This window comes from Oncorhynchus gorbuscha, linkage group LG05 (genome assembly GCF_021184085.1).
Source record: "Oncorhynchus gorbuscha isolate QuinsamMale2020 ecotype Even-year linkage group LG05, OgorEven_v1.0, whole genome shotgun sequence".
NCBI classification, from domain to species: Eukaryota; Metazoa; Chordata; class Actinopteri; order Salmoniformes; family Salmonidae; genus Oncorhynchus; species Oncorhynchus gorbuscha.
In genome coordinates, this window is record NC_060177.1 from 21,936,908 (window position 1) to 21,957,892 (window position 20,985).

The following is a 20,985-nucleotide window of genomic DNA, read 5'->3' on the forward strand; positions in this document are numbered from 1 at the left end:
AGTGTTCGAGTTCGCGATAGGATCATAAAATATAAACTCCCTATCGGTCGCGCTTGTTGAAAGTCACGATAAAGTGACAGGAGCACTAAACGGACACGTTAAATTGCTCCAGGCGGGTGATGGTTAGGAAGGTGCGCATGTCAGAGGATAGGCAATGTACTATTAGCCTAGCAAACATTTAGTGGAGGTGACAACGATGTAGTGGAGAAGCTTCGATGGAGTTATTGTGGTTTAACTAGATGATGCATTTGTCGTGCCAAAATGTGCGCCTCAACAATTCCGGGGCGCAAAGTTTGCCAAATGTTGAGTGATGGATGGATGGATGGATGGATGGATGGATGGAATAGCCTAGAAGGTCTCGATGATTACGCGCACATCCCACTGGGCACACACGTCAGTTCAACGTCTAGTTTTGATTTAGGCCTACATTTGATTGAGTTTTCAACTAAAGTGAAATCAATGACATGGTGCCTTTTTTTTGTTGGATTTAGGTTAAAAGTTGTGCTAAAAAAATGCGATCATGCGATCTTTTCACGGTGGCCTATACCAGTTGCACTACAAGGTCATAAACCAGTTGGATTGCCTGGTCATCACCAGATAGGTAAATAAGTTGCCTTGTACTTGACCTATTGTGTGGCACGTCACCATCAACTGTTGACCAGGTTGACATTAGTGCTTAATCTCAGCTGTGAGCTATTTCCTGCTGTTTGGTGTCATAACTAAAATGTGTGCTTTCCTCTGATTTATTGGCTAGGAATTCTCTGTTACATTGTTTCACTACTGCTTTGAGAAATGGTCAGTTAAATGTCTTCTGAAATGATCCCCATCTGACTGTGTTTGTTAGGCTGTAGTGATTGATTAGAACTCTTATTCATTACATTTGAGGCATTTAGCAGACGCTCTAACCAGAGGGACTTACAGGAGTGAGTGAATACATTTTCATACTGGACCCCTTGGGAATCGAACCCACAACCCTGGCATAGCAACCGCCATGCTCTACCACCTGAGCCATTAGTAATAACACATTATTTTTAGTCATTAGGCACAACATTGTCATAAGGCCTACATTTCCTGTGTTTGCTGACGTAGTTGGAAATGTGCATATCCACTTTCCACCAAATACTCCTCTTCAGGTGTTTGAATCCATATTCAGTCATTTTAATCGTTGCACCGTGAAAGGTTGACCTTAAAAAATATATTTAGTAATGACAAATGCATTTAATTGATGGGAGGTCTGTTGCTCTATATAACTTAACAAGCCCAGGTCACATTTCATATGGCATATTAATTGGCTACAACGTAAATGCACTTTCTGACGGTCAAAACGACCACTTATTGAAATTGACAGTCAGCACATGTTCCTTCTGGAAGTGCCTTTTTTGCACATAGATCTGTGTATTCCAGTAAGTCAGGTGAACTGGTTCAATCACATGTGGTAACACAAGTATGAGAGGAAGACTTCACTATCAATAGTGTCCCTCTGTATGACTCATGAATTGTATTCAGGAAATGTAGGCCTGTACGTGTGTTACACGTGAAGGTGTGTTTAGAAGAGGAGAAGAGGAATTTGAACTGGAGTTTTTACTTTCCAATTAGGAACTGCAACATCTAGGCCTATACACCCAGTTAAATGCCATGCAAGTTGAATCAAAATTATCTGAATCAAATTTGAAACATTGAAGAGCTCAGAATTATTGATATTTCAAGATCATGTCTCAACTTAATTTCATAAAGTTTTCAGAGGAATATCTTTGAAATATGATAGGCCTATGACTGTACAATTATGCTACTTTCTTATGCACATTCACTCAAACATTAATCTCTCTTTGCATCTCTCTTCCCCCCCCCCCTCCCACACACACACACTTTCTTCCTCTCTCACTCACTCACACACACACTTTCTTCCTCTCTCACTCACTCACACACACTCATTTTATGTTCTCCCTCTCCTTATCTCATATTGATTGAGATGGTCTGGTCTATTCAAGTGGCCACCTACACTAGATGCTCCAATGTCTCAGAACACCTGCAGTTCTGCTAAATCCTCTGTTGTGTGACTGAGCAGCAGTAATCCTATGGATTAGCAATGGATAGGCTATATTTAGGAATTTGTGTTATGTTTTCAAGAAATGCATGATATGATGTAGTGAAATATGAATATTCTGTTATAGAAATAAATCACATTTGTACGCCTCCAGAAAATGTCATGAAAGTGGTCATGGAGTGTGCGAAATTAGAACCTTTTGATTAGTCAACAAGTGATTTAAGTATTGCTCAAGTTCAAATCAAATTTTATTGGTCACATACACATGGTTAGCAGATGTTAATGCGAATGTAGCGAAATGCTTGTGCTTCTAATTCCGACAGTGCAGTAATATCTAATATCTAAGTATTCTAACAATTCCCTAATACACACACATCTAACAAGTAATAAAAATAGCCATCAACTACCTAATACACACAAATCTAAAGGGGTGAAGTAGAATATGTACATATAAGTATATGGATGAGCGATGGCCGAGCGGCACAGGCAAGGTGCAGTAGATGGTATAAGATACAGTATATATATATACATGTGATGGAAGATATGTAAACATGATTAAAGTGGCATTATTTAAAGTGACTAGTGATAAATGTATTAAAGTGTCCAGTGATTGGGTCTCAGTCTAGGCAGCAGCATCTCTAAGTTGGTGATTGCTGTTTAGCAGTCTGATGGCCTTGAGATAGAAGCTGTTTCTCAATCTCTCGGTCCGATCTTTGATACACCTGTACTGACCTTCGCTTCTGGATGGTAGCGGGGTGAACAGGCAGTGGCTTGGGTTGTTGTTGTCCTTGATGATTTTTTTGGCCTTCCTATGACATGGGGTGCTGTAGGTGTCATGGAGGGCAGGTATTTTGCCCCCAGTGATACGTTGTGCAGACCGCACCGCCCTCCACCCTTTATCAGCACAACACACGACCACAAACAAAAGTAGTTGTAACTAGCCATTGGGAGCGGTGGAGAGAGACTGGAGGAAACGGGTTGACCTCGCAGGGGGAAACGCGGGCCATGAGGGCAATAAACTATGCATTGCATGGGAGATACACAGCACTTAATGGGTCGCCAAATACACTGAAGCTGTCTCGGAGACAGTATACTCACAATGTGTTCTTTGACCATTGCTTAAATTGAGATTTGGCTTCTTTCATGAATTCTGTGTTCTCTACCAACAAACAGAAATGTCCATTTTAATTTAGAAGGACTAAATGAACCCCTTTGACACCGTTTAAACTGCAGTATTCAGCCCTGGCTGACCTCTGTGTGTTCCTGCTATACCCAGGCTCTGGGTACTGTGAACTGGAGACTGAGGCTTTTGGCAGCTCAGGATAGGCATCTACACCTCCACTGATTCCCTTCCAGCTCATAGTCATGTATTGTGTGTGTTGTTGAACCCCTCCAACCCACTCCCCTTGTGTGTTTTACTAACCTGAGGAAGGAGAGTGTTTTCCCCCCTCTCTCTCTCTCTCTCTCTCTCTCTCTGAAGTCGGCTTTGATCTGGTTAGTGTGACTGTGCGCGGGGCGGTAAGCATCATAATCGTCTCTTCATGACACCACTGCTGCTCGTCCATCTTAGGTTGTTAAGTCATACTAATGTGCACAGCACCTCGGGTGGCAGGCGTATTCGTCACTGCTGGAGCTCAAAGCTCCACATCCACACCTAAAGCCTTTAACATTAAACATTCTCCTGATAGCCTAGTTGGAATGCAGAGGGAATTGAAGTTGTGTATGTTTCTTTTTTGTTTCTAGTGTTTATGTCCACTTGTCTGCAAATGTGCACGTAATCAGTGTTTCTTGGCTTGTGACTCCTATTGAATAGTTGGTGAACAGGCATACAGAAATAATCCATTTGGGAGTAAGAACCCAGCAGGGTGACATGTCAGGTCCGGCCACTAACAATGGCCCTTATGTTAGATTGAGAAAGAGGATGTTACGGTCTCATCACACCAGCCCAACTGTGTGTGTGTGTGTCTGTGTATATGCATGCACGGGTGTGTGTGTGTGTGTACGCTACTGAGATTGAACGTCTGCCCCCTGCTGATTGTCCCCCTTGGGGGTGGTCATTGTCAGAAGGAGCAGACTGGCCAGGACCACCATGGCGCTGAAAGAAGCAGCTGGCTCCAGGGAATGAGGTGAAGACTCTCCACAGTCTCTTTAGTATATCTCCTCTCTCTGGTAATGAGCAAGCTGGACACACATCATTCAGGCTCAATATGATACAGTGGGAAGTATTCAGATCCCTTGACTTGTTCCACATTTTGTTACATTACAGCCTTATTCTAAAATGAATAAATAGAAAGAAATCCTCATCAATCGATGCACAAATTCCCAGAATGACAAAGCCAAAACATAGACATTTTTGCAAATGTATTAAACATTTTAAAAAGCATAACTTATTTACATAAGCATTCAGACCCTTTGCTATAAGACTTGAAATTGAGCTCAGGTACATCCTGTTTCCATTGATCATCCTTGAGATGTTTCTACAACTTGGAGTCCATCTGTGGTAAATTCAATTGATTGGACATGATTTGGAAAGGCACACACCTGTCTATATAAGGTCCCACAGTTGACAGTGCATGTCAGAGCAAAAACTCAGCCATGAGGTCGAAGGAATTGTCCGTAGAGCTCCGAGACAGAATTGTGTCCAGAGCTCCTGGAGATGGGAGAACCTTCCAGAAGGAAAACCATCTGTGCAGCTCTCCACCACTCCACAGTAAAAGGCACATGACAGTCTGCTTGGAGTTTGCCAAAAGCCACCTAAAGGACTTCATGACCTTGAGAAACAAGATTCTCTGGTCTGATGAAACCAAGATTGAACTCTTTGGCCTGAATGCCAAGCGTCACATCTGGAGGAAACCAGGCACCACTCATCACCTAGCCAATACCATCCCTACGGTGAAGCATTGTGATGGCAGCATCATGCTGTGGGGATGTTTTTCAGTGGCAGGGACTGGGAAACTAGTCCGGATCGGGGGAAAGATGAACTGAGCAAAGTACAGAGAGATCCTTGATGAAAACCTGCTCCAGAGCGTTCAGGACCTCAGACTGGGTCGAAGGTTCACCTTCCAACAGGACAACAACCCAAAGCACACAGCCAAGACAATGCAGGAGGGGCAAATCTCTGGATGTCCTTCAGTGACCCAGCCAGATCCCAGACTTGAACCCGATCAAACATCTCTGGGGAGACCTGAAAATAGCTCTGCAGAGCTTGAGAAGATATGCATAGAAGAATGGGAGAAACTCCCCAAATACAGGTGTGCCAAGCTTGTAGTGTCATACCCAAGAATCGAGGCTGTAATCACTACCAAAGCTGCTTCAACAAATACTGAGTAAAGGGACTGAATACTTATGTCAATGTCATATTTCAGTTTTCTATTTTTAATACATTTGCAAACATTTCTAAAAAACTTTTCTTCGTCATAATGGGATATTGTGTGTAAATTGAGGGGGGACGGGGTGTTATAAAACATTTTAGAATACGGCTGTAAGGTAACAAATTGTGTAAAAAGTGAAGGGGTCTGAATACTTTCTATATACATATTTTTATACACAGGCCAGCATAGTATCAATGTGGAGTGGCTCTGTATTTATGTCCCTGTTGCTCATCCCATCACTGTCTGGTAATGGGCGGATGGTCATTTGGGCTCAGTGTCCTACTATGTGTTAATGGGCTTGCTGGGAGGCAGACAGCCATTCCGGCTTGCTGTTTGTGTGTTACACAGATGTGTATGTCATGTGGAGCTCTGTGCTGCTTGCTCTCTCCTGTGTGGGAGTAAATCACTACTTTTTGTTACTCCTTTTCTCTCTTATAAAGGCATTTCATTAAACTCTCCTCTGTACACACACAGGCACACACCAACACACACACATGCTGCCCCTCCCACCTTCGATGCTAGGGCTAAGTCAAGCTACATTGAAGTCATGTGGGTGGGAGGATGTTTTCTAAAGGAAAGGAGAAAAGCATTTGAACTGGAGGCAGGCCGCTACATAACTAGTGGGGAGGGTAAAGTATAGTAGCCAGACTGATGTCTGCATGCTCCTTAGTGTGGGAGTCTGCTTGTCTTCCCACAGCATGTCATCCGCAGCATTGTGTATGAGACAACTAAACACCAAGGAAAGGCTGGGGCTAAATGTCAGGGCACTTCCATCTGGTACAAGGTTAACTGCTGAGGAAAAACAACGCTTGGCAAGATGTGAGGTTGTGTGATGAATGGAGGACTGGATCAAGAAATGGATTGCAGTATAAAACAGACTCTGTTCTCTATAAAATTGCCCCCTTTCCAGTACTAATTTGGTTTCTATCTTTGTTGTATTGTCAGAGAACAACCTAGGTCAACAGTTCAGGTTAATAGCTGACAATCAGTGTACTGTATATTCATTTGCAAACAAAGAGGCCATCACAGATTATTGAAGAGGACACCATAGATAGAGTTATGTCTATTAACACACTTGAATTCTACAGTGTTTGGCTTCCTTAATGTGATAATAAAGATTGCTTTTCTGCAGCATGTAATGCTGGTTATTGGAATAAAGCATGAATGGCCACAGAGAACCTCAGTGATGTCCCTGAAGCATCAAGGTCTGCTGCTAGTTTCTCCAGTGCCATTGTCAACTGCCTCCATGAGAACAGGAGATCTAGAGGGAATGTCCCTCCTGAGATGATGTGGTGGAGGGCGTGAGAGAGCTGCTGCCAACCAATTAGGCTTGTTTCTGTTTGCTTGGTCTCCGTGGGTGGACATGCAACAGGCAAACAGGAGAACACCTGTACCACACGCACATCTATACACACATGAACATACTCCGAAAACAGAATGTTATACAGAATAATATCGACCACTGAAAGGGTCATGACCCATGATCCAGAAAACATAACCTTTATTATGCATCCGGGTGTCTGTGTGTAGAATGGAGAAAGCTCCCCCTTGACTATTTGTATTCTGTGGTCATTCATAATGGCTCTGTCAAATGTCATGCTCAGTGTGTGTGTGTGTGTGTGTGTGACCATGAATATCCACAGTCATGTTTAAGGGTTCTCCATGATAACAGCCTACATGTCAGCCTATGGGTTCTTATCTTCTTCCCACAGTGGGTCCTACTGAATCTCCCACCAGCAAGACGTTACAAATGTACTTTTAAGAATCAATTCTCCCTGGAAGCCGAGAAACATACACTACATGACCAAAAGTATGTGGATACCTGCTCATTGGACATCTCATTCCAGAATCATGGGCATTAATATGGAGTTGGTCCCTCCTTTTGCAGCTATAACAACTCTTCTGGGAAGGCTTTCCACTAGATGTTGGAACATTGCTGTGGGGACTTGCTTCCATTCAGCCACTAGAGCATTAGTGAGGTCGGGCACTGATGTTAGGCGATAAGGCTGACTCACAGTCAGATTTCAATTCATCCCAAAGGTGGTTGATGTGGTTGAGGTCAGGGCTCTGTGCAGGCCAGTCTAGTTCTTCCACACTGATCTCGAGTAACCATTTCTGTATGGACCTCGCTTTGTGCATGTGGGCATTGTCATGCTGAAACAGGAAAAGGCCTTCTCCAAACTATTGCCACAAAGTTGGAGGCAAAAAATAATCTAGAATGCCATTGTATGATGTAGCGTTAAGATTTCCCTTCACTGGAACTAAGGGGCCTAGACCATGAAAAACATCTCTAGTCCATTATTCCTCTTCCACCAAACTTTACAGTTGGCACTATGCATTGGGGCAGGTAGCGTTCTCCTGGCATCAGCAAACCCAGATTTGTCCATCGGACTGCCAGATGGTGAAGTGTGATTTATCACTCCAGAAAACCCGTTTCCACTGCCCCAGAGTCCAATGGCGGCGAGCTTTACACCACTCCAGCCGTCACTTGGCATTGCGGTGGTGATCTTGGGCTTGTGTGCGGCTGCTCGGCCATGGAAACCCATTTCATGAGATCCCAATGAACAGTTCTTGTGCTGACATTGGTTCCAGAGGCAGTTTGGAAGTCGGTAGTGAGTGTTGCAACTGATGACAGACGATTTTTGCGAGCTGTGTGCTCCAGCACTCGCCAGTCCTATTCTGTGAGCTTGTGTGGCCTACCACTTTACGTCTGAGCCATTGTTGCTCTAAAACGTTTTCACTTCACAATAACAGCACTTACAGTTGACCGGGGCAGCTCTAGAGGGCAGAAATTTGACGAACTGACTTGTTGGGAAAGGTGGTATCCTATGGCAGTGCCAAATTGAAAGTCACTGAGCTCTACAGCAAGGCCATCCTTCTGCCAATGTTAGTCTATGGATTGCATGGCTGCGCAATGTTTGTCTATGGAGATTGCATGGCTGTGTGCTAGGTTTGATACACCTGTCAGGAACAAATCCACTAATTTGAAGAGGTGTCCACAACATTTGCATATAAATGTCTAAGTAGTTCATGAAGTTCGAATATACAGTGTGTCTTTATCTGTGCTAGAATAGTCTGAGGTGTTAAGTTTTACTCTATTTTGGAATGGAGATGGGGTATGCTGCCCTGTCGTTCCCAGCTCTCTGGAGTTGGTACTATTGGCCTGCTTGAGTAGTGTTAATATAGAGCTGAGGAAGAAGGAAGTGCTTTGTGGATCTCTTTGTAGTAAGTGTCTATACTGTAAGTGTATACAGTAAGTGTCTATATGGCAAAACCAAATGATTTGGTCATCTTTGAAACAGATTCTTCCCCTTCAGAGATCCTTCTGTTTAGTCATGGAAGTGTGTGTGTGTGTGTGTGTGTGTGTGTGTGTGTGTGTGTGTGTGTGTGTGTGTGTGTGTGTGTGTGTGTGTGTGTGTGTGTGTGTGTGTGTGTGTGTGTGTGTGTGTGTGTGTGTGTGTGTGTACTATTCCACTGACATCTCCTCTTTAGCAGTACATTTGTGTTCCTCTGCCAGTCCTTCTGTGTCGGACCCAGGATGGAATTACTTATATTGTTGGTCTTTCTGTTTGTGTGTGTGCTGTTCTTATTGAGTCTGTCTGTGTCAGTCTACACTTTAAGGTTTGTGCTTTGTATTATTTGTGTATTCCAGATATAGTCGCTGAACATTGAACACTTCCTAGTTGGTAATGGACTTGTTCAGTGCTGACAAACATTGTCTCCATCATTACCAGCACTCCTGAGTCTAATTATTGTGCATTTGAGAATATGTCAAAAGCACCCTGTCTGTTACACAATGAACAAACTAGACTGTAGTGGAGGCATTATAATCACCTATTTTTTTCCATGTTTCTAAAACAATGACATCTCTCGAGTGAATGAGAAAGTGCCCATTGCTTTCAGACAGCAGTTTGGAGTCACGCTTCTCACTTGTTTATAGGCACGACATGGCTTTCACCTCTCTACGTGATTATTAAAGAGTTTGACAACCCTGTTTGTAAGCTTTCAAATGACATCAAACCCAGCTGTTTATCTTTATTCAGTGATGAAACATGGATGTCTCATGGTAGGGTGGGTATACAAAAGGGGTCAACTTTGAGCACATTTATCTCCTGAATGTTTTGGCATTTATGTCAAGCAAGTCACTTTCTGACCACTCCTACCATGGGCAAACATGCATGGAATGTTTCGTTCAAATCAAAAGTGGGGCAGTCAGAAAGTTATAGAATTACCCTTATGCCAAAATGCTCAGTCTGTCAGCTCCACATTTTACATGATTGAAGTTAGAAAACTTGGAAATGTACCACTCTGACTTGCTGATCAATCCCCTCTCATCATCCACAGAACAGATATCTGGTTCATCTGTAATGGTGTGATCACAGTGCTGCTCCCATTGTTCCTCTCCTACATCTCCCAGAACCGCTCTCTCTAACACATGATGAGAGCTTGCCTATCAGCACAGCCATTCCAGAACAGAATCACTGATAGACTAACATTAAAGAGGAGAGATTCAAAGAGGAGCTCTAACCTGGTCAGACTTTATTTACATCCCTATTACACATACTTACTAGAGAATGTCATGGTGACAGGTGGTACTTTTAGAATCTGATTTGAAATCATTACAAATGGTATCATGTGCACATTTTTGAATGAATCACCAAGGAACTGATAGGTATTTGTTAGGCAAGGATAATGTCATTGAATTGTGATCATGTCGTTTGAAATACTGACTCTTTCTTGATTTTCTCCCTCTAGGTGGAGCGGATCATGGACAAGCGGCGCAACAAGAAGGGCAAGTGGGAGTACCTGATCCGGTGGAAGGGTTACGGCAGCAAGGAGGACACCTGGGAGCCCGAGCACCACCTGCTGCACTGTGAGGAGTTCATCGACGGCCTGCATCTGCACACCCAACACAAACAACCCAAACCTCCCAAGCTGCCCCCCGGGGCGGCTGGGGGACCAGGGAGGCCGGGAGGGCCACCAGGGGGAGTTGGACCACACCTCCTATCCGCCCGTCCTCCTGCCCCAGACACCCCGAGAGCACGAGCAGAGGCACGTAAGAAGAAAAGTACTGGTGTTAGTCCAGGGGCCGGGGTTAATCCTGGGGCAGGAGTAAGGGAGGGCATGGGTTTGGGGGTTGGTACTGGAGCTTCTCAGAAGCAGAAGAAGGTGAGCGGAGGAGGAGGAGGGGGAGGGAAGCATGTTTCTCCACACAGGATGACCAAAGCTATGCCGTACAAGGCTCCTCCGGGGGGACTGCAGTTTGTGCCCCCGGTAAGGGCCCCTCATAACGGACTACAGAACGGAGAGATGGACCCTGTCCTGTACGGGGCAGCAGCCAGGACACACAGACTGACCCATGACACGGAGAGGGTGATGGGGGGTGTGGAGACCACCGGGACACCACTGGTCAATGAACTAGGTAAGTGCTGCGCTCTGAATGGTATATATACACCTTATTATAGATAGCAGGGTCATGAGTTGTCCTGGACAAGTGACCTGGCCAGAAAACATTTGTGCCCCTAGCTATTGATTGAATGAACATGTGCAGGGATCTCTAGGATTTCTAGTAGGATTGATAGACAGAGGGATAGATGGAACATTTACATCACAGCTTGAGGTGATGCTGGTTTGTTCAGTCAGCTTGCTATCTTGCCAATATGCCAGCCAGTAGGCTTACATAATAGCCCAGTGGAAATTACATTGTTATATTGTTGTTGTCATTTTTCATTTTCACTCAATTCCGATTCAATGTAGTTTTGTTCTCTATTGAATTACAGTGATTCCAGCGGGATGGGAATATTAGAAATGGAGACGCGTTGTATCCTGGACAGTTAGCTACATGCCATAGTGGATTTGGTAAACCAGGTTGTATCTCTGCATTGTACCAGATGTAGATGAGACAGCCAGAGGATGCCTCCGTAACCTATAGTTGAATGCATGCTCTGAGGTCCATATGGTTCAGTATTGTACTACTGAGAGTGGTGATAGGGACAGTGAATTTCACTCCCGGGTCACAGTCCAAGACTAGTCTCATTGAGTTAATGATTATATTTATAAAGTCCTTTCCACCTCTGCCAGGGTCAAATCACAATGTGTGGAAGCTGTTTGTCATCACATTGATAGTTAGATTCTTCGACATTTGTCTTGATAGACTGGGTGTTTGTCAGTGGTAGTATTTTATGATTTTGTTTTAGTCCAATACCCAAGCAAATCAGTGCCAGGTGGCAAATTTAACACATTACAGCATACTGATGATATACTGAAAGCAGTTAATGGCCACATTACCACAGTGTGTTACACTTTACAACACAGTACTACTGTACACCTCATATTTATGTTAGGTGTGAATCATGTTCTGTAAAGCATTTTATTGTTGCTGTTAGTTTTCTATTAGCACTCAGGATAAGCTGGAGCCCTCGCCACGGTAGAGCTGTGAAGAGGTTGAATAATGTTCGCATATCTGACTAGAACAAGACATGGAAAGTCACTGCATTGATCAAATCAAATGTATTTATATAGCCCTTCGTACATCAGCTGATATCTCAAAGTGTTGTACAGAAACCCAGCCTGAAACCCCAAACAGGAAGCAATGCAGGTGTAGAAGCGCAGTGGCTTGGAAAAACTCCCTAGAAAGGCCAGAACCTAGGAAGAAACCTAGAGAGGAATCAGGCTATGAGGGGTGGACCAGTCCTCTTCTGGCTGTGCCGGATGGAGATTATAACAGAACATGGCCAAGATGTTCAAATGTTCATAAATGACCAGCATGGTCAAATAAAAATAATCACAGTAGTTGTCGAGGGTGCAGCAAGTCAGCACCTCAGGAGTAAATATCAGTTGGCTTTTCATAGCCGATCATTAAGAGTATCTCTACCACTCCTGCTGTCTCTAGAGAGTTGAAAACAGCATGTCTGGGACAGGTAACACGTCCGGTGAACTGGTCAGGATTCCATAGCCGCAGGCAGAACAGTTGAAACTGGAGCAGCAGCACGGCGAGGTGGATTGGGGACATCAAGGAGTCATCATGCCAGGTAGTCCTGAGGCATGGTCCTAAGGCTCAGGTCCTCCGAGAGAAAGAGAGAATTCGAGAGATCATTCTTAAATTCACACAGGACACCGGATAAGACAGAAGTACTCCAGATATAACAAACTGACCCTAGCCCCCCGACACATAAACTACTGCAGCATAAATACTGAGACAGGAGGCTGAGACACGAGGGGTCAGGAGACACTGTGGCCCCATCCGATCATACCCCCGGACAGGACCAAACAGGAAGGATATAACCCCACCCACTTTGCCAAAGCACAGCTCCCACACCACTTTTTTTTATATATTTATTTAATTTTACCTTTATTTAACCAGGCAAGTCAGTTAAGAATAAATTATTATTTTCAATGACGGTTTAGGAACAGTGGGTTAACTGCCTGTTCAGGGGCAGAACGACAGATTTGTACCTTGTCAGCTAGGGGTTTGAACTTGCAACCTTCCGGTTACAAGTCCAATGCTCTAACCACTAGGCTACTCTGCCGCCCCACTAGTGGGATATCTTCAACCACCAACTTACCATCCTGAAACAAGGCCGAGTATAACCCACAAAGATCTCCGCCACGGCACAACCCAAGGGGGGCGACAACCCAGACAGGAAGATCACGTCAGTGACTCATCCCACTCAAGTGACTCACCCCCCCTAGGGACAGCATTAAAGAGCACCAGTAAGCCAGTGACTCAGCCACTGTAATAGGGTTAGAGGCAGAGAATCCCAGTGGAGAGAGGGGAACCGGCCAGGCAGAGACGGCAAGGGCGGTTCGTTGCTCCAGTACCTTTCCGTTCACCTTCACACTCCTTGGCCAGACTACACTCAATCATATGACCCACTGAAGAGATGAGTCTTCAGTAAAGACTTAAAGGTTGAGACTGAGTTTGCGTCTCTCACATGGTTAGGCAGACCATTCCATAAAAATTGAGCTCTATAGGAGAAAACCCTGCCTCCATCTGTTTGCTTAGAAATTCTAGGGACAATTAGGAGGCCTGCGTCTTGTGACTGTAGCGTACGTGTAGGTATGTACGGCAGGACCAAATCAGAAAGAGAGGTAGGAGCAAGCCCATGTAATGCTTTGTAGGTTATCAGTAAAACCTTGAAATCAGCCCTTGCCTTAACAGGAGGAAGCCAGTGTAGGGGGGCTAGCACTGGAGTAATATGATCACATTTTTGGGGTTCTAGTCAGTATTCTAGCAGCCGTATTTAGCACTTCCTTATGTCTGAAACACATGCTTCTATCGAGGGCGATTTTGGGGCTTCACCATGTTTCATTGAAATGTACAGCTGTGTGTCATTCGCATAGCAGTGAAAGTTAACATTATGTTTTCGAATGACATCCCCAAGAGGTAAAATATATAGTGAAAACAATAGTGGTCCTAAAACGGAACCTTGAGGAACACCGAAATGTACAGTTGATTTGTCAGAGGACAAACCATTCACCGAGACAAACTGATATCTTTCCGACAGATGAGATCTAAACCAGGCCAGAACTTGTAGAGCAATTTGGGTTTCCAATCTCTCCAAAAGAATGTGGTGATCGATGGTATCAAAATCAGCACTTAAAGTCTAGGAGCACGAGGACAGATGCAGAGCCTTGGTCTGATGCCATTAAATTGTAATTTATACCACCATCACAAGTGAAGTCTCAGTGCTATGATGGGGTCTAAAACCAGACTGAAGCATTTCGAATACATTGTTTGTCTTCAGGAATGCAGTGTTGCTGCTCAATAGCTTTTTTTTTTAAATTGAGAGGAATGGAAGATTCGATTTGCGTCAAACATACGAAGAAAAGCCAAAAGCAGGCATGCTTGTATTACACTTGAACAGTGATTTTTGCAGGGCACATATTTGTCTGAAACCCTTGTAAAAAGCATAAAAAATCTGTGTTTCAACAGAAACCCTTTGTGTCTTTCCATTTATGATTATTGTTTTCCAATCCAGAGTCACTTAGACCCCAGCTGAAAGACACAGCAATGGGCTCATAAATGTGACCTGTTTCAGGAAGCTAGCCTTATGTCGTACGTCACTACTTCACAGGAGAGGCATTTGAATGTAATCGTTTTATTTTTATAAAATTCATTTTTTGACAGAAATGCCTTCTGGATTATGTGATCTTTCATGTGTCTTAATAACAAACTTGTAAGCCATGCGTAAATAGAAATACAATAGTTAAATTAAGAGCCTAGTTGGTTTAGCCACAGAAAAAGGCAGGAACCTGCCATGATTGGCTGAAATAATGGCTGGGCTTGACATGTAGAGAGATGAGTTTGGATTGGTCTGCCATGTAGCATGCTTCTATCTATAACATGAGCTGCTCAGTATGTGAAGATAATCCTTGGAGAACTGAAAAAGTGTTGCTACTAGAAGTCGACCTATTAATTAGGGCTGATTTCAAGGTTTCATAACAATCTGTAATCTGCATTTTTCGATGCCGATTATGGCCGATTACATTGCCATCCACGAGGAGACTGTGTGGCAGGCACCTGTTACGCGAGTGCAGCAAGAAGCCACGGTAAGTTGTTAGCTAGCATTAAACTTATCTTATAAAAAACAATCAATCTTAGCATAATCACTAGTTAACTACACATGGTTGATGATATTACTAGTTTAACTAGCTTGTCTTGCGTTGCATATAATCAATGCGGTGCCTGTTAATTTATCATCGAATCACAGCCTACTTCAACTTCGCCAAAAGGGTGACAATTTAACAAAAGAGCATTCGTGAAAAAAGCACAATCGTTGAACAAATGTACCTAACCATAAACATCAATTCCTTTCTTAAAATCAATTCACAAGTATATATTTTTTAAACCTGCATATTTAGTTAAAAGAAATTCATGTTAGCCAGTTAATATTAACTGCAGAGTCAGGGTATATGCAGCAGTTTGGGCCGCCTGGCTACATAATTATGACATAACATTGAAGGTTCTGCAATGCAACAGCAATATTTAGATGGTTCTGTATTTCACTGAAAGAATAAACCTTTTGTTTTCAAAATGATAGTTTCTGGATTTGACCATATTAATGACCTAAGGCTCGTATTTCTGTGTGTTTATTATAATTAAGTCTATGATTTGATATTTGATAGAGCAGTCTGACTGACCGTTGGTAGGCAGCAGCACGCTCATAAGCATTCATTCAAACTAGAGGTCAACCGATTAATCGGAATGGCCGATTAGTTAGGGCCGATTTCAAGTTTTCATAACAGTCGGTAATCATCATTCTTGGACACCGATTGTGGCCGATTTACATTGCACACCACGAGGAGACTCCGTGGCAGGCTGACTACCTGTTATGCGAGTGCAGCAAGGAGCCAAGGTAAGGTGCTAGCTAGCATTAAACTTATCTTATAAAAACAATCAATCTTCACATAATCACTAGTTAAACTACACATGGTTGATGATATTACTGGTTTATCTAGCTTGTCTTCGGTTGCATATAATCGATGCAGTGCCTGTTAATTTATCATTGAATCACAGCCTACTTCGCCGAACGGGTGATTTAACCTCTCTGGGATATGTGGGACGCTAGCGTCCCACCTGGCCAAAAGCCAGTGAAAATGCAGTGTGCCAAATTCAAATAAATTACTATAAATATCAAACTTTCATGAAATCACACATGTAAGATACCAAATTAAAGCTACACGTGAATCCAGCCACCGTGTCAGATTTCAAAAAGGCTTTCCGGCAAAAGCAAACGATTCTATTATCTGAGGGTAGCACCTCCGTAAACAAAGACAGAAAACATATTTCAACCCTGCAGGTGCGACACAAAACTCAGAAATAAAAATATACTCAGACATGATTCAAAAAGTTTTAGAAACTTCAGAGTGTTTTCTATCCAAATATACTAATAATATGCATATCTTATCTTCTGGGGACGAGTAGCAGGCAGTTGAATTTGGGCATGCATTTCATCCGGACGTGAAAATACTGCCCCCTGTCACCAAGAAGTTAACAAGGGCATTCGCGAAAAGCATTGTCGTTGCACCAATGTGTACCTAACCATAAACATCAATGCCTTTCTTAAAATCAATACACTAGCATATATTTGTCCCACTTGTTGTTGATGCTTCACAAAAAAATATAGTTTTATATCTTTAAGTTTGAAGCCTGAAATGTGGCAAAAGGTCGCAAAGTTCAAGGGGGCCGAATACTTTCGCAAGGCACTGTACCTATTTGAAGGTTCGGGGGCGATTTTGAATCGGGTTTTTAGGGCGGTGCTAAAGTGATCTTCAGAAGTAAACAGCAGCTTTTGAGAGTCATGATAGCTTGCAGTGATGATGCAAAAATTGACTAGGTATTCCCCTTACCCTGTCCCTGTCCCTTTTTTGTTTTAAATGGTGAGGGAAGTGCTACACCTGGTGGAGACAGGCTGTAAGACAGAATTAGTTGCTTTATGTGTGCTGTACGTTATGTCATAACACGTCACAATTTAACGTACAGCGTCGGAGGGGTCAGTTTTTAAAATCTTTTCTCTATAGAGCCATTACCATGTCAATCGACGCTTGAATAGAAATGTAGTTCACACCCCAAATGTTGATGTCAACACAGTTGCTACAGTCCCATTAGTTTTCATTGCAGCCTTGTTTGAATGTCGTGGTTGCGCAAATTTGTACGGAATTGGGTTAGTCACCGTTAGTTGGTTAGCTTTAGCTACCTGCAGAAACATACTACAGCATTTCATGCATGGTGGCTAGCTATGACAATCAGTTTGTATTGCTAGTAGTATGGTTGGGATTATGATTCATTGTTTACCTAGCTAGCTACATGTCTAAACAAAAGACTTTGCCAGATTACATGACCCATCAAGTTAGCCAGGTGTGTCCGGGGGTGAATACGGCCATCTATTGCATTTCATAAACATGTGTACATGTCTAGACAATAGTGACCAATCCCAGCTAGATGTGATGGGAGGTTAAAGCATTTCTTTCACATGACCCATCAATTTAGGTGTGTCTCAGTAAGCATCATCTAATAATTATAACATATTTATACAACATTTCTATCTGAACACTTTATGTTTTGATATTGCTACTATGCAAATATACAAGTAACCATTTCACTGTACTGTTCACACCTTTGTGTTTGATATTGTGTGTGTTTACCAAAGACGGTAAGGTGAACAACAACATTACCTGCACCAAAGTCAGATTAGTATATAGGCAAAGGACTACATAGTGTATTGTTACCTGGAGTTTTTCTTTATTGTAGGCTACTACATTCACCACTTTTAGTCTTGAAATCTTTGGGTCTCTACTACAATACATTACATTTACATTTAAGTCATTTAGCAGACGCTCTTATCCAGAGCGACTTACAATACCTTACTCACTCTGTTTAGCACATGGCCTCGCATGAGAATCTCTAAAGAGATGGGCGGGGCTAAAGGTTAAGAGGGTGTGAACGATGATGAATAGGTGTAGACAAAGAAGAGCTCTACAGTAGGTGTACCAAAACATTCAAGGGACATTTCCTCAAAAGTGAGGTTACAAGTTTAACTTTCAAAGCAGAATGACTGCAGTGTATGATATACCATTTTGTAGCTGTGAATCACTACTTTTGTCCAACGTAAAAAACACCATTTCAAATTTTGCCACATAAGACCGAATCGAGGTGGTCGGTCACAAATGAGCTACAGTCCCTTATGCTTTGCATTATCGTCTCTACCTCTGTCTATCGTGAAAGCAGGACAGGGTTGACGTTTTAATGTCATCAATCTATATACTTCCACTATACGGATTCATTAGTGTCACTTTGCCTTCATAGAAACATTTGCCTCAATATGGTCCCATCGCAATGAGTGTAATAGTTTATTGGTCGAGTGATCACCTATGATGTCTAAGATAACCGAGGAGAAATGTCTGTCACGCTTACAGCTAGCCTTGGAGTCTAACATCTGGCTGGGGTCTGGGGACTCTGAAAGGCCTACCTACCCCTGAGGGATCAAGAGAAGGTTTGGACACGGTTTGCCAGCATTTACACTAGCTGTCACGCCTTCCGCCGAAGTTGGTCTCTCTCCTTGTTCGGGCGGCGTGCGGCGGTCGACGTCACCGATCCATTGCCGATCCACTTTTGATTTTCCATTGGTTTTGTCTGGTCTTCCATCACACCTGGTTCCAATTCCATCAATTCCATGTTGTGTATTTAACCCTCTGTTCCCCCCATGTACTTGTCCGCAATTGTTTCTTGTAGTGCTTGTGCAACGGTATGCTGGTGTTTACCGGGTTTTGTTTGACCCATTTCATGTCTTGTTCTGTTGACGGTGGTTTATGTTGATTAAACGACACCGTTGTAATCAGTTTTCTCTCTCCTGCGCCTGACTTCCCTGCCGCCAGTACGCACCTCATTACACTAGCTCTTTTTCCCATGGTCAAATCAGATCATAGAATAGTTGTGCTGAAACATTTGTTGTGTTAAAATATATTTGTAGGAATAGAATAAATGATCATTGTAGTGGCTAATCTCTCAATGGGTCAAGTTATGTTTGCCTTGGTCAGTAACCAACTAAATGTTGGTCCCTGTTTGGTCTTCTGTGGTCAGCAGTGCTCAGTAATTGTTCAATGTAGACCTGTAAACAAAATTAGTCACATTGTCTCTCTCTGAGGATCATGGTCTTCTATTTGAATGTTGTCACAGCCATAATTTACCCCAGACTGGGGCCTTGGTGTGAATCCATTCTCTCTGCTCATTTGCAGTCATTCCTCTTTCATTGACTTAGAGACGAATAGAATCGAGGGTCTGATTCAATAGTTATGATACGTTGACAAGAGAGCAGCAAAATGGGGATGTTGCCTGATGACAAAGAAAATTGATATAGCCTTCTCACTCTTTCAAGGGAGTATTTTAAGAAAGAGTCTGAATAGACATGCAAACAGAGCAATATAGATGATAGAGGTCAACCGATTATGATTTTTCAATACCGATACCGATTATTGGAGGGCCAAAAAAGCCGATACCGATTAATCGTCCGAATTAAAAAAATATACTTTATTTTATATTTTTTATGTATTTGTAATAATGATAATTACAACAATACTGAATGAACACTTATTTTAACTTAATATAATACATCAATAAAATCAATTTAGCCTCAAGTAGATAATGAAACATGTTCAATTTGGTTTAAATAATGCAAAAACAAAGTTTTGAGAAGAACGTAAAAGTGCAATATGTGCCATGTAAGAAAGATAATGTTTCAGTTCCTTGCTCAGAACATGAGAACATATGAAAGCTGGTGGTTCCTTTTAACATGAGTCTTCAATATTCCCAGGTAAGAAGTTTTAGATTGTAGTTATTATACGACTATTTCCCTCTATACCATTTGTATTTCATTAACCTTTGACTATTGGATGTTCTTATAGGCACTTTAGTATTGCCAGTGTAACAGTATAGCTTCCGTCCCTCTCCTCGCTCCTCCCTTGGCTCGAACCAGCAACACAACGAAAACAGCCACCACATCGAAGCAGCGTTACCCATGCAGAGCAAGGGAAACAACCACCCCAAGGCTCAGAGCGAGCGAAGTTTGAAACGCTATTAGCGCGCGCTAACTAGCCGGCCATTTCACTTCGGTTACACCAGCCTCATCTCGGGAGTTGATAGGTTTGAAGTCATAAACAGCGCAATGCTTGATGCACAACAAAGAGCTGCTGGCAAAATGCACGAAAGTGCTGTTTAAATGAATGTTTACGAGCCTGCTTCTGCCTACCACCGCTCAGTCAGATACTTAGATACCTGTATGGTCAGTCAGATTATATGCAACATAGGACACGCTAGATAATATCTAGTAATATCACCAACCATGTTTAGTTAAATAGTGATTATGATTGATTGTTTTTATAAGATAAGTTTAATGCTAGCTAGCAACTTACCTTGGCTTACTGTATTTGCGTAACAGGCAGTCTACTTGTGGAGTGCAACAAGAGAGAGGCAGGTCATATGTTCTAACAGGCTCCACACTCTGCCCATCACTCACTCTGCCCATCACTCACTCTGCCCATCACTCACTCTGCTCCATATGTTCCAACAGGCTCCACACTCTGCCCATCACTCACTCTGCTCCATATGTTCCAACAGGCTCCACACTCTCCAACGGTGAGGTGAATCTGCACAGCTCTGTGAAGAGGAAGCTTGGAGAGGACAACAAAGGCTACGTGTTCCACAAGCGGCTGAGGTACAACGTGCGGCAGAACGAGACCAACTGTCGATTCCGTGACATTGTCGTCAGGAAGGAGGAGGGCTTCACGCATGTGCTACTCTCCAGCCAGACGTCTGACAACAACGCACTAACACCAGAGGTAGATTCTTTGACACACAGAAATAGGACTCATAAGCTATGCATTGCCTTTTTGAATAATTCAGTACCTACTATTTTCTTCCCTTGTATGTACCGTAATTTACGGACTATAAGCCGCTACTTTATTCCCACACTTTAAACCTGCAGTTTATACAATGACGCGGCTAATTTATGGATTTTTCCCGCTTTCACAAGATTCATGCCGCCAAAAAACTGAGCACCGTCACATAATGTG

The 20,985-nt window shown here is 42.9% G+C and overlaps 1 protein-coding gene across 2 annotated transcripts in view; it reads left to right on the top strand.

Moving 5' to 3' along the window:
- The window catches only part of LOC124035658 (chromodomain Y-like protein 2), a 78,118-nt gene that overhangs the window by 30,454 nt on the left and 26,679 nt on the right, over positions 1–20,985 (top strand). For both annotated transcript variants that reach the window (XM_046349225.1, XM_046349224.1), the window contains exons 2-3: positions 10,171–10,837; positions 20,531–20,751. In XM_046349225.1, the coding sequence (XP_046205181.1) occupies positions 10,183–10,837; positions 20,531–20,751 (876 nt within the window). In that variant the 5' untranslated portion in view covers positions 10,171–10,182. The remainder of the gene's footprint in view (positions 1–10,170; positions 10,838–20,530; positions 20,752–20,985) is intronic.